Source organism: Alligator sinensis, unplaced genomic scaffold (genome assembly GCF_000455745.1).
Source record: "Alligator sinensis unplaced genomic scaffold, ASM45574v1 scaffold551_1, whole genome shotgun sequence".
Taxonomy (NCBI): Eukaryota; Metazoa; Chordata; order Crocodylia; family Alligatoridae; genus Alligator; species Alligator sinensis.
The window spans coordinates 450,417-464,385 of record NW_005842526.1 but is presented as its reverse complement, the minus strand read 5'-3'; the positions used below and the strand labels follow the sequence as shown (position 1 = coordinate 464,385).

The following is a 13,969-nucleotide window of genomic DNA, read 5'->3' as shown; positions in this document are numbered from 1 at the left end:
GAACCAGTGGCTCATCCCTGCTCCTCTCCCAGCCTTATCACATGTGCCTGGTGTTCAAACAGGAGCGCATTGCCAAGCGGGGGCGGAAGATGGTGGACTATGACAGTGCCAGGCATCACCTGGAGGCACTGCAGAATGTCAAGAAGAAAGACGAAGCCAAGATTGCCAAGGTAAAGACAGCTCAGACCAGGTGCAAGCTAAGAGTGCTCCTGCAGGGCTTAGATCTTGCCTAGATGCATCTGGATTTGTCCTGGAGGCACTGCACTGCAGTCGCAAGGCGTTTTACTTGGGTAGAAGAGTTGCTTAATAGCCTGCTAGGACAGGCAGATTCTGCCCGATAATTGCAGATGCCCTATGGTCTTGCTCTGACAATACTGGGCACATCTACGCATGCAATTCATGCAACTGAATATGCTCGAGCTCAGTTTGAGCCAGAGTAAACTAATCCCGACATGACCATCCAATATGCATTTAAGTGCTGTATTTTACTGCAGTGTAGAAAAGTACCTGTGTCTAACAGGACTGGCCTACGCCAGAGTAAATTAATCTACTGTGCACTAATTGCAGCGCATGTGTAGATTGCAATGCTTTACTGTGCATTAAATTAGACTCATGTGCAGTAAAGCGCATGTTCAGTTGTGACCACTGAGGCCCAGATGAATCTCTGGGCCCTTAGGAAGAGTGAAGGAGGCTTGGTGTTGAAATGGATACCTGTCTCTGGGGCTGGCTCTTGCTGCCCAAGCTAGCACCCATCACCTCTAGCGCCATGTTGTAGCACTTAGCTAGGTTTTCTCATGCCCAGCAACACTTGGCTTCTAGTTTTGTTAATTCCCCGCTCCGTGTTGCTGTGGTTTGTGGGACTGTGGGCTCTGTCTCTCTCACGCAGGCTGAAGAGGAGTTCAATAAGGCTCAGACTGTGTTTGAGGATCTGAACAAGGAACTTCGAGAAGAGCTGCCTGTTCTCTATAGCAGGTAACATCCGATCCTGGGCGGATAAAGCAGCCACACAACCACCCCACCGTCACCTTGTGTAATAGGACCGGTGTCCCAGGGGTGGCTGAGATGCCCCATGGTGGCCATTCAGCTCCTGTCCTGCTCTGGCTCTAGGCACCCTCCCTTCATTCCTGCCTGCAACACCTTGATGTCCTTAGTAGTTTGGAAAGGGAGGCTGTCCCAAGTGCTTAGAGCAAGCTCCACACTGGCCTCCTGCCAGCAGATCCCCGCAGACCCTGCTGGACTTGCTCCAGTCCTTGCACTTAGTTGGCCCTCCAGGTCCATACATGCCCCCAGGACACTTGTTGCCTTATGGGCTAATCACAGCCTCCAACCACCCCCACAATAGCCGTGCCCATGCCTCACAGGTGCTAGCGATTAATCAATTCAGTTCCCAGTCTCATGCCATGTTTCACCAGGCATCTATGCCCTTGCCAGTCACTGCCCCTGTGGGCTGAGGGCCTCTGGCCCTACTTTCTGCTCTCTTAGGCTGTGGGTCCCTAACCTAGGCTCTACCTATCTCGGCATGGGGTCCTTGACCCTGTCTCTACCCTTTCTCAGGCTCTGGGTCCCTGACCCTTGTTAGGCTTCTGACCTCCCTTTCTGCCCCTCTTGGGCTATAATGCAGCTTGTGCCCTGCCTCTGGCAGGCTCAAGCCTCACTGTACCTGTCTGGCACTACTGGGACCTCCTGACCCCCCGCTACGGTCCCAAACCCGGTGCACCAATCTAAACCACAAAACAAAACGCAAGCACCCTGGCTGTACCACCAAATCCTTGGCTCACTGGCTGCACACCAAAACCACCTTCCTCCCGAGTCCCTGCTCCCTGCAAAGTCTCAGTTTCTTACTCTCCAGTTCCCATTTGTATCCAGATCTCAGTGAGTTATGCAGCTACAGCCCTGTCCCTACAGAGCTCTTCCCTCTGCAGCTTCCAGAGCCAGGCTGGCTCAGGTCCTGGCTTATATTTTTCTCAAGCCCTACACTCTTCCCATCGGGTGACTTCCCTCGGACAGCTGCCTCCCTCTCATTGTAATGGGCAGCTTCTTGTTGCTACCCTGACTCCTATAGCAGTGGCTCTCTTGCTTCCATAGGCTCTGTCCTATAGACTATCATTGTGCATGTAGCACAGTCTTAAGCATTGCACGCTCAGCTTCTGGCCTCTGACCAGCCCTTCCTTTGTGGCTAACCTTCATTTGGTGGCCCAAGCAGTGCTTACCCCTGTTTTTCCCTCTTAAAGTAACAGGAGCTGTAGGCTTCCTGTTACACCTTGCTTTAAAAAAGAAGACGAAAGAAAAAACCCATTTCCTTGGCATAGCAGAGTTCTGCTTGCCATGGCCAGGGCAGTGGCAGAGAAGGGTCAAAGCAGGTCTATAAAATCCTGCAAGGCATGAGCTTAGTGAAAAGGGAACTGTTGTTCACCAAGTCCCAGAATAGGAGGAGGAGGGGACACTCGCTGAAGTTAGGAGAAGACCAGTTTAAAAAAAAAAATCAAGAAGTCCCTTTTTACACGGTGCATAGCTCACTTGTGGAACTTGTTGCCACGGGAGGTTGTGGAGGCAGAGAGTACGGCCAGGTTCAAAAAGGGACTAGACCAGTAGTTCTCAACCATTTTAAATTGAAGGCACCCTTCGTTAGACTCGTGGTGCCTTTGGTTAAACTCAAGGCGCCACTTAGAAAATGCAGGCTCTTCGTTTTTCAGTCTTTTTTTGACCATAGAAAAACTAATAGAGCAATTTTTCTGCTGCAAAGAACTCAGCCCACAGCAGGTCAGAATGGTTTTTTTTTAACACTGCAGATTCCTATTTGAAAGCTCAGGTGTGCAAACATGATTCACAAGATAAACCCAAACAGTATTAATGTTGCATGGCACCCTTGAAAGAATCGCAAGGCATCCCACTGTGCTGCAGCACCCTGTTGAGAAGGGCTGAACTGGACAAATTCATGGATGATAGATCCATTAGTTGTCTACTGACGTCCCTAAACCAATGCCGAGGGATACCAGGGGAGGGTATTACAAGGGATCACTTTAAGGATACTCTGTTCACATGCTCACCCTCTAAAGCAGCTGCTCCTACCACCATTGGAAATGGGACTCTGGGCTGGGCAGACAACTGGTCTGACGTAGTATGGCGCTTATGTTCCTGTGGGTGCAGAAGGAGACAGAAAGATAGCTGAGGAACGACTTCCTCTTCCCTTTTCACTGAAGCGATATGCTTGTCCGCGGAGCAGTCGAATGCAGGGTCAGCATCTGTAGTGGTGGAAAATACAAATGATCTTGAACCCAGGCAGGGAAGATCCCAACAGGCTTCAATTCTGAGTCGCTTACTGCAGCTGGTAATTAAAAAAAGCAAATTCACTCCTCTTAAAAAAAACTAAACAAAACCCGAATGAATAAGAAACACAGATCAGATCCACCCAGTTGTCCTGCCAATGACACTACACCATCTCTGATCCAACCTGCCATATTATCTAAGGGGGTATTGAGGTTTCTACCTCATACACTACTTCTCACTGCTGCTTGTTGGGAGATGGTTGCGGGTAGGAAGAAGAAGGAGCGATCCCATGGGCAAGCCAGCGATTGTCTTGTCTAGGCACACAGCAGTGAGATGATCCCATCCCTCAAGCACAGGCAAGGACCTGATCAAGCATCAGTTCTTGCTCACCAATGACTGTATTTATTCAGGTACCGTGCACACCCTTCTTCCTGAAAATTAACAATAGGAAATTGGGTGTGCATCTTAAATGAGGAACCTGATTCTCAACAGTTGTGTTAAAAGGAAACATGGTTTTCTCTTCATTCTTCCTTCTCAGAACAAGGTGTGTGCCTTTATTTGGGGAAACGGGGTATGCAAATACATATGGTACATCAGTCTGGAGTGCTGAGTGCAGTTGAAAGCTTGGCGCCTGTATTCAGATGCAGACCCTTGAAGCGTCCCAAAACAGGCACCCAAAATCAGCCAGCCTCTTCAAAAATGAAGCCTTCACCTCTTTATCAGTTATCCCACTTTGAATGGGGATGATGTTGCATTAACTCCCCAACCTTGGGAAAAGCAATCTGGGCTCATGATATGTTTTATTAGACCAACAAGATTTTTGCAAATGAATGTCTTTAATTGCAAGCTTTCAGGCACAAACACCCTTCACCAGGCATTGGAGAAAAGATTGTAAATGTTCTCCTGGGTAGAAATGAAAGTTCATATTTCATAGCATTTCACAGAGGAATCAATAGATGGAAAATTCCTCTGGGCAGGCCGGCCTTAGCCTCTCTTGAGAGGTTCTGTAATGATGCAAATTAACTTGAACAAAGGCAGGAGCAGGATCTCAGGTTTCAGGTGGTCACAGTTGCTTCCTCCTTGGGAAAATATGAGGATTTCATTTTAAAAAATCGGCCAAAATTCGGTATCTTCCATGCATCAGGTATCGAGGTGGTCGCCGTATTGGTCCTTGGGAAGGGGCTTGGGTTGGAAAGGTTGGATGAATCATGGCCACTAGATGGAAGCAGGGTTTCAGGAACGAGAGGCCACTGTCGTCCACGATGCCTGGCAGGTTACTTTCAGTTCTGTCCCATTCTGCATTTCTTTATTGCAACAAGCAGCACGACAGAGGTGACATCAGTGAGGCAAAACTGTAGGCTTCATGGGCTAGAGAGCCGAAAGCAGCTTTGCCTTCTAGTTCCCACCCTGCCCCACCATTTCCTCTGTTGCTCCTTTTCATTTGCAAGCCGTTGGATGTGAACAGAACTGGTGCACAGAGCAGCCCAGGGAAAGCTCAGCCCTAAGACAGCGGTGGCCGAGGGCAGTGTGAAAATTCGGTGCCACGTGGGTGAGAGCAGCCTGCAGGACAGTGCTGTTTCACAAGAGTTTTGGAGGTTTTGCAACTTGGTTTTCTGCTCAGGGCAGGAATGGACACAACCCTTTTGAACATTTGTACAAAGCCCAATTGTGTTGGAATGGCTGCTTTGCTGGCCAGGTCAGGCTGGGTCCCTTTCCTCCCAGATCCCCCTCCCCTGGCCTGAAAAAAATCTTCCTAGGCAAATCTTTGTCAAAACTGATGCCAGTTTTTTTGCTGAACCTTTTGATTTCAACAAAACGACTTACTTTTTTGGACCAAAACCCCCATTTTGTGTGAGAGCTTCCAGCTAGCCATGGGATCTGGGTTCTGCACCTGGCTTTTCCACGTGTTTACTGTATGTGACTCGTTGAATTGCTTTGTGCCTCGGTTTCCCCACCTATAAAATGAAGATGAGATCGTTCTAGGGTCTCACTCTGGTGTCAGTCCTATCATATCCAGTGATAGAAAAGGTGGGCTGGCAGGGCCCTCTGGAGTTCACAACCAAGGCAGGATCATCCCTATCTAAACCAGTCCAGGCACCTCTTCCTAAAACTACACAATCAACACTAGTGTGCAACAGGGCACATTTCCCAAAAGCACCCGAACCTGCCAGAGGTAAAGCAGGGGGACGAGGTCTATCAGCATCCCGCTGCTGCAAAGGTAGTTAAAATGCAATATTAACAAACCTCCCCACCCGCTCTCCCAGCTGGAGACCATTCTAAATGCAGTCTTGAATATGGGGAATTAAACCAGAACAGCGCAACGTGCTGGTTATTTCTGCCCACCCGCCGGCTCCATTCACACAGTTTGCTTAAATAAAAAAGGGAAGCAGAGTGTGGGAGCTCGTACGCTGCTCAGAAAATGTCCTGTTCCTCTAATCATATGAAGTCACGCGGGTGGTGACTTATGTAGAAAGCTGCAGAGCTAGGAAGGGGGCCTCCCCTCCTTCGGAGAGTCCGGATGCCTGGGTTCTAGTCTCAGCTCTGTCGCATACCCATAAATCACTTCACCGCTGTTCGTGTGCCTCAGTTTCACCATATGAATGACTACAGCCGTGCCTAACCATCAGGATTCTGTAGAGACAGTGATTTATACTCCTTACCTAAAAGGGACTCTGGCCCTGCAGAAGATTAGCATTGCCGTTCGTTTTTATGTATTTTATTATGAAGGGCCTGATCTGATCACTTATTTTGATGCCCTGAATATAGTACGTGCCGTGCAATCTTGCCACTCTCTTCTGCATTAAAACCAGGCCTTCTGCTGGAGTGATAACATATCTTTAATAAAAAAAAAAAAAAAAAAGACATCCAGTCTTGATTTCAAGTCCTGGAGACTCTAACCCATCCCCGCAGAAGCTGCGCCAATGGTTAATTACCCAATCAGCGCTGCAAACTGTTCTCTTAATTTCTTCCACCTTCTGTTCCTTTCGCTGCGTGACACAACTTCAGTTTGTGAGGGGTGTTTTTTTTCCCCCTTTCAAACAGCCGGATTGCTTGCTACGTGACCATCTTCCAGAACATTTCCAATTTAAGAGACATCTTCTACAAGGAAATGAGCAAGGTGAGACACTGATCCTTTCAAATACATGCCTTATTAAATGCTGCTCTAAAGCTTTATTAAGAGCTGTTCCTTCAAGCAGTAGCAGTAATCTTCTGTCCCTGCCAGCTAGAAGATGATCAGGAAGGTTAAAACCCTCCGTATTTGCCCTGCAGCCCCACCTGGGGATCTTGCAAGTAGTTGTGTCCCTTTTCAATGTAATGCCAAAAGGACCAGTATAATGTTGCTCTGTTTTTGCTGGTAACCCGTGTTGGTAGCATGGCCCAGTGCTGTGAGCATGCTTTTCATAGGTTCATTTCTCAAAGAGACTAGTGGGTCATCTCCCCACTATTCAGGACCTCCTGAATAACACCAGTCCTGGCATTTCTTCCAGTCCCACTTGTCCTGAGCCCAATGTCCTGTTCTAGACTCAAGCCACCTTTCCAGAAAAAGCATCCCATTTTGATCATAGCAAGAGGCAGAGAATGCCCTGTCCCACTGGGTCATTTTGGGCAAGGATTCATCAACCTCAATATTAAAAATGCAGGGGATCCCATTGGAACTGAACCTCCAGCCATTGGCATGGGCAATTCATCTCTGGTGCCTGGTTACAGGGAAAGTTGAGCTTGAGGAACCCACCAGAAGCCACTTTCTGCCTAGAGCCCTCCAGGTTGTGCGCGTGAAGATGGTGGTTTGGACTGGGGTGGGGAGTCGCTGCTCAAAGAGGCTCAAGGAGGGACCACACAGATGCCTGATCTTTGAGAGCAGGAAGAAGAGCCAGCCCAGGAGCACAGGGTCTGATGCTTGCTTCTCTCTCACTGCTTTCAGCTGAACCATGACCTCTACGACGTGATGGGCAAGCTGGAAAAGCAGCACTCCAGCAAGGTCTTCATCATCAAGGGAGTGTCAAGGTAAAGGGCTGTCTAGTTCCCTCGGGAGGGAAGGTCTAGAAGGTCTAGCTGTCCGTATTGGATCACAAATAAATTTCTCAAAAGTGCCCAAAACGCTTAAGTCCTGTTGGCTTTCAGTGACACCTCAGCTCCTAAGTCCCTTAAGCCCTTTTGGAAAGTGTATCCTAATATTTCAGACCCTGGTGGTCCAAAGTTCCTTCTTTTTTTAATTCACCTAAAGACAATGCTGCAAATATCAGAAGGAGAATGACACTGATGATTGCAACTCAAGCTTGGAGCAGCTTGGAGCAATTCAAGCTGACATTTTCAAAACCAGCTAATGGTTTCGGCTGACGCTTCCTGTTTCTGGGTCTCCACATTGAAGCTCTTCAGTGGGGCTCAGTTCGTGAGCAGGGCTGAGCATTTACTCTCTGAAAATCAAAGCCTTTCAATGTCTCTTCAACTTGCTAGTCACTTCTAAGACCTGGCCTCTCTCACAGAGGCAGGTGCCACTGATCCCCATCCAGCTCCTGGAAAAAGAAACCCTGGCGATTGTACCTGCCTTGGCAAAGGTGTTTTGATTTCAATGCTATTATCCCTGAAAACTTAAGAGACATTTAACTAGGTATATTTGCTTCACAGGGTCTCAGAAAACCCATTAAAAAACCCAGCCTCCTGACAGGGCGCATTCAGATGTCATCCCATGTAGGTGTGACTGCTCAGTACCGCATACATATAACCATCTCCATCCATAACCCCCTTCCTCTAGGCCCGGAAAAGTTAGGCTTGTTTTAGTTTCAGTGTACAGAACTGACTCCTTTTGGCTTAAAACAGAGACACATCATTCAGCTGAAGAGATCTCGGGTTCAGTGCCTGGAAGTGGCCAAGATAATTGTCACATAGCAATCCCTGATGTATAGTGTTCAAGCAGATGAAAAGAAATATGTATCTTGCTGAACCTCCTGTTGGTTTCCTTGGGACATGCTCTTGTTCAGGGGAGGGGGTGCTAGATGACGCTGTATCCAGGTGGGAAGTGCAAGGTCTCCAAATCTGTGACAGCTCCGTGTCTCCTGTAGAAAGAGCGAATCCAATCACTGTCTCTCCCTCTTTGCAGTAACAGGCGCTCGCTCGTCATCTCCTCTCCCGTGAGCCCTCCTGTTTCATTCATGTCCCTGGGAAACACTGTAGATGGGATCCCAAAGACTCCTCTTGGTGATTTATCGGGCGATAAGAGAGAATCCATGTCCTCTGTGGGCAGCGAAGTCCAGGCTGAGATGCCTTTATCTCCTCCTGCCGAATTATCACCTAGCAAAAGAGAATCCACATCAGCAGCAGAGGTGGAATCTGTGTCCTCTAGTGGCAGCAAGGTCCAGGCTGAGATACACCAGGGCACAGCAGAAGATGGAGGTAACGAGGAAGAATCCACACTGGCAGCAAACGTGGAGGCCGTGTCCTCTAGCAGCAGCGAGGTCCAGGCTGAGATACCTCTGTCTTCTCCCACTGTACCATCGTGTAAGCAGAGGGAATCCACATCAGCAGAAGAGGTGGAGGCTGTGTCCTCCAGCACCAGCAATGAGGTCCAAGCTGAGTTACCTCTGTCTTCTCCCACTGGACCATTGCATAACCAGCGGGAATCCACATCAGCAGACGTGGAGGCCGTGTCCTCCAGCAGCAGTGAGGTCCAGGCTGAGATACCTCTGTCTTCTCCCAGTGTACCATCGTGTAACCAGAGAGAATCCACATCGGCAACAGAGGTGGAGGCCGTGTCCTCCAGCAGCAGCACCGAGGTCCAGGCTGCAAAACATCTGTCTCCTCCTGCTGTACCACCACGTAATCAGAGGGAATCCACATCGGCAACAGAGTTGGAGTCCGTGTCCTCCAGCAGCAGCGAGGTCCAGGCTGAGATACCTCTGTCTCCTCCTGCTGTACCACCACGTAATCAGAGGGAATCCACATCAGCACCAGAGCTGGAGCTCACATCTTCTGGTGCCAGCAAAACCCAAGATGAAAACCAAACAGTCCCCACAGACAAAGCCACCAGAGCTCCAGAAAGGCTGCTCCAGGGAGTTGAAGACCTTGCAGCAGCCATGGCTGCCACCATCTTATCCGAAGCTGTAGCTGAGGCTGTGGGGAAAGCTGGAAAGCCGCCTCCCGCTGATGTAGCCCCAGCTCTTGAAAGCCCCGAGCCCAGCACTTGTGAGTTGGAAGGGATAGATGAATGCTTAGCCCTCCAAGACAGCAATGAAACCTCATCTCCTCAAGACCCCTCAGCCTCTGAACTGAGAAAAGAGGCCGAGCATTGGGAAGACGCCCAACACCAAGTGACCAACGAGGCATTGGGTCAGCCAGTGAATCGGACAGCCTTCGGCAAGGGCTCGGTTTGCCTTGAAAATGCCGTGAATGCTCCCAGCGAAGGTACTCCACCTCCCAGCACCGGTGACTCCCGTCCACTGAAAGCAGAGGGACCCACTGATAACAGCCAGCCTTGGCAGATGTCAGACACCAAGCGGGAGGCTTGTCCACCCAGCAGGGAGGCTGAGGCTTGCAGCAGCAGTGAGGGCACAGATGAAGAACTCAATGTTTCCTCACAGGTAAGTGGAACTCAGGCAAGAGGCTAGCTGTGGCACATGGATTTGGCTGTCGAGGGTGGGAGTGAAGGGAAATCCACTGCACTACTATCCAATCTACTTCAGTGTGGTGTTAATGGACAGGTGCACTGAGAATCATAGACAATGAGGTTTGGAGGGGACCTCAGGAGGTCACATCTAGTCCCACCCCCTGCTCAAAGCAGGACCAGCCCCAACTACATCATCCCAGCCAAGGTTTTGTCTACCCTGGTCTTAAAAACCTCCAAGGATGGAGATGCCACCACCCCTCTGGGGAACCTGTTCCAGTGCTTCACCACCCTCCAAGTGAGGGAGTTCTTCCTAACATCCAACCTAAATTTGCCTTGCTGCAATTGAGCCCATTGCATTGCTCCTTGCCACTGAGAACAGTCCAGCTCCATGCTCTTTGGAACCGCCCTGCGGGGAGTTCAAGCCTGCCCTCAAATCCCCCCTCAGTCTTCTCTTCAAGACGAGGGGATGTAGGGCCAAGTCCCAGGGGTTTCTCCAGCTCTTGAGATGCATCTTCCCTGCTCAGCCAGCTGAGGAAGATGAACAGCTCCCAACAACGAGGAACCAGTCGCTCGGTGAAGTGCACTCTCTGCTACACTGCTTTCCTGGGGTGAATGGGAAAATATTTGCTAAATGAGGCTGATTTCCTCTGCCTTTGTCTAAACCCTGTTACGTTTGGCCAGACATGTAAGGTGTGTCAGGAAAACCTCATTGTCCAAACAAACAGCACGGCCATCCTTTGTTACTGCTGCAAAATTAAGCCTGGCGCTTCCCGGCTTAATTGTCCGTGGGGCCTACAGGGCTTTTGCTCCTATATCACTGGGGCTTCTTACCCATGCACACCTATCCACCCCCATGCCCTCCCATGATTGTTCTGAAGCATTCATTGTCTGGAAGATCATTGAATGTCCTTCTGATTTCAGGTTGTGCTTGCTTTCGCCCCTGATGGCGAAACAAGCAGTGACAGCAGTGAGCTGCCTTCAGGCTTCCTGTTCAAGGTAAGACACTGGGGTCCTCTCCTGTGATGCTGGGCTGGGAGTCAGGAGACCCGGGGCTCTATACGCTGGCCAGCTGTGTGTCCCTAGGAAGTCTCTCCTCCCCGTGCCTCTGCTTCCCCTCGCGCCTCTGCCTTGCCTGTTGTCTGCTACAAGCTCTTCAGGGCCATCGCTACATTGGCACGGATCCATTTTAAGCAGGACTATGTTATCAGCAGCTCCTGAAAGCAAAATGCAACCAGGAGGTCCCTAGCACCTTTTGGTGGTCTCTGCAATGACAAAGACCAGATTCTGGACCTTGGCTGGGGGTTTGCTGGGAAATCCCACGTGGCTTTTTCATCGCTGCTAAGGGAAATAGATTCTATGGGCTACACATTCCTTCAGGGGCACATTTTTCACTGACACCAATATCCTCCATAATTTAAAGCTGTGGTTCTTACCAGCACCCACAGGCTGATTGCAGACATGTGTGCTGCATCCTGTGGTGGGATATGAGAAGGGTCTACTAACTGAACAACAGCACAGGGTCTGAACATGGCCCCTGTGACATGCTGTACGCATCCAAGCTCTCCCCAGTGATGCTACCAGGGATGCAAACTGCGGGTTATGGTGGGAGGACCTCCTCACTAGTGTCATCTTTCCCATGCCAGGCTCAAGCCATCCAAGCTCACACATCAGGCGACGAGAACCACCTGCAGTTCAGGGAAGGTGAGATCATTCTGGTGGTGTCGGACTCGCAGGCCCAGGTACGATGGGGGAGTGCATTGTAGTGGAAGATGCATGATTGAAGCACGACATGAATGACTGCATAGACTCAGCTAATGAAGTTGTGATCAAGCATTAGGTTGTAGTGGGTGTGGGCAGCTCGGGGTCACTTCAGTCTGGCTGCTCAAGCCGGTTTCCGTGCTGTTGGACAAGAACAATGTGAGAACGGGGAAGTCATAGGGTAGCAGAGAGGCATCTGTGATCGCCGGAGCAAGGGGAAGGAGGCAATGGTGGTGCACTTTCAGACCTGTTACAGAATCTGTGCCTGGAGATGTCACGCTGGAGGCTTTTCTAAGGAAACCTGGCATTAGAGTATGCAGTGCCAGTAACCTGAGTCGCCCTCCTCGGTTATCTCAAGTACTCTGGCCTCTGAGATACCACCCCTCCACTCTGCTGGCTCTGGCTCTGGCTGATGCTGGCTGGGACTGGGATAGGGCTCAGTTTTAGGGGCAGGTTGGAGGGTGGGTGGGGGACTTGGCAGACTGTTTTCAGCGAAACATCCCAAGGGAGACTTTTCAGAGCAGCTTGCCTTATTGCACAGTTTGTTAGGTCCACACTCTCCTCATTCCCTGGGGATTTCCAGTTCAGCCCCTGCAACTCTCACCCCGAGGGATGCTCCATTGCTCCAAGGCAGGAGACTTGGGACCTTTGGCTGTAGCTGGTCCATTCAGATCAGGACGTCTGATCCCTTCATAACTTGGCAATGATCCAGGCAGCTCTGGCAATCATAGTTGTGACCCTGTTCCAGGCAGCATATGCTCTAGGGAGCTGTAATTAGGCCATAAACTAAGGGAGGGGACCCAGGATGTCTTGGGAATTTCCTGTTGGTGACTAACGCCCACCTGGGATGTGGCCCGGTCCTCTTGCAATCTTGGAGTGAGTAAGGGTTTGTCTATGTGGGGAAGCCACATGGACTTGACTACGACTCAGCCTTAATGGCTGTGTGAGCGACACACGGTGAAACGGCTCTGGCAGGAGCAAGCTCCATTCCAGAATGCCTTGCAAGCTGGTGGTTAGGATGCTCATGAGAGAGGGGGGGAATCGAATCCATGACCTGACCTGCGTGATCACCATGCGATGGAGAGAAGAGGCTCGCCTCATGGCTGAATGGCAGATAGGACACCTGGCTTCCAAAATAGTCCTGACGTGAGCTTGCTTTTCCTTCCTAGGAGAAAGGATGGTTGACGGGCTTCAAGGAGAGTGACTGGAACAAGAACCCTGGACAAGTACAGAGAGGAACTTTTCCCCAGGACGTCATCAAACCAGTTTCCTCTGACTGAGTCCAGTGCAGCAGCGTTGGTTAGGGTAGAGCAGGAAGTGGGACCTTCTTATGCATCACGTAACATTATGCCACTGTACCAAAGATAGCATTGCCACACACAGCAACTTCAGACCATCCAACTGATACCGGGGGGGGTGAGAATCTGTCTCTCGATAGGAGATGAAGGGCAGGTTGGAATTCACGGGGCTGGTGTGAAGACGAACAAACTCAGGTACAATTCTGGGGGACCCATCCCCAGCGCCCATAAAAATCAATCCCCAGTGCTTTCGATAGGAAGGAATTTGCCGTCACAAGAGATTTGGGAAAATAAACAGAAGCAGTGGTTGAAAAGAGATCAGATTCACCCAAGGAACCTTGTCTGCCTATGTCCTTAGACCAACACGACTACAACCTACACCCTGGCACAACCAGGAGCATTTTGTTCCTTGTTGTTCAGAAACACCCCTGAGTTTCGGCTCAAGTGCAGGACACGCATGGTTAACATTAAGTGACACCAGCTGAAGTATATGGGGTTACTCACAGGCTTAGTTTTAAGCACATTGGCTTCAGTGCTTTGCTGGTTTCAGGACCTTTAGTGTATCAGAGTACTGCTTCAGTGACATCTCCTCCTTGCAAGCCAGGTCAGCCCATGGAAAGGCCGTGGCTCTTGGTGATGACTCGTGGAGTTGAGACTTGCTCAGACCTCTGTGGTTGAGAATCCGGGTCTGATTTTCTGGCCGTGCTGCACCGTAGGGCCAAATACACAAGAGATCTGCTCTCATTTCTCAGCTCCACCATGCCCTTCTCTCTGCTGCATGCCAGTTTAGCTGTGACCGAACCCAAAGCGTGTGATAAGGGCTGGTTCCTAGTGAGTGGCCTTGATGTCTTGTAGCTCTGAGAAGGAGCACCAAGAAGAGATGATACTAAACCCACAGTGGCTTCCTGCTGGGTGCATTTTCACCCTGATTTTTCACTCCCTGATATATTAATAAAGGTGCCAGGCTAAATCCCTCCAGCCTCCGTGTGTGGTGTGGCCCCTGGGGTGTGAAAAGGTCTTGCTGGTCTAGAGGCTTGTGGATTCT

The 13,969-nt window shown here is 50.1% G+C and overlaps 1 protein-coding gene across 1 annotated transcript in view; it reads left to right on the top strand.

Annotated features, from left to right (window-relative positions):
- BIN2 (bridging integrator 2) overlaps nucleotides 1-13,892 on the top strand; it is a 21,845-nt gene extending 7,953 nt beyond the window's left edge. The window contains exons 6-13 of the mRNA XM_006031721.2: nucleotides 63-170; nucleotides 887-972; nucleotides 6,310-6,385; nucleotides 7,190-7,272; nucleotides 8,366-9,842; nucleotides 10,790-10,864; nucleotides 11,512-11,607; nucleotides 12,796-13,892. Coding sequence (XP_006031783.1) covers nucleotides 63-170; nucleotides 887-972; nucleotides 6,310-6,385; nucleotides 7,190-7,272; nucleotides 8,366-9,842; nucleotides 10,790-10,864; nucleotides 11,512-11,607; nucleotides 12,796-12,906 — 2,112 coding nt within the window. The 3' untranslated portion in view covers nucleotides 12,907-13,892. The remainder of the gene's footprint in view (nucleotides 1-62; nucleotides 171-886; nucleotides 973-6,309; nucleotides 6,386-7,189; nucleotides 7,273-8,365; nucleotides 9,843-10,789; nucleotides 10,865-11,511; nucleotides 11,608-12,795) is intronic.
- Nucleotides 13,893-13,969: the final 77 nt, after the last annotated feature.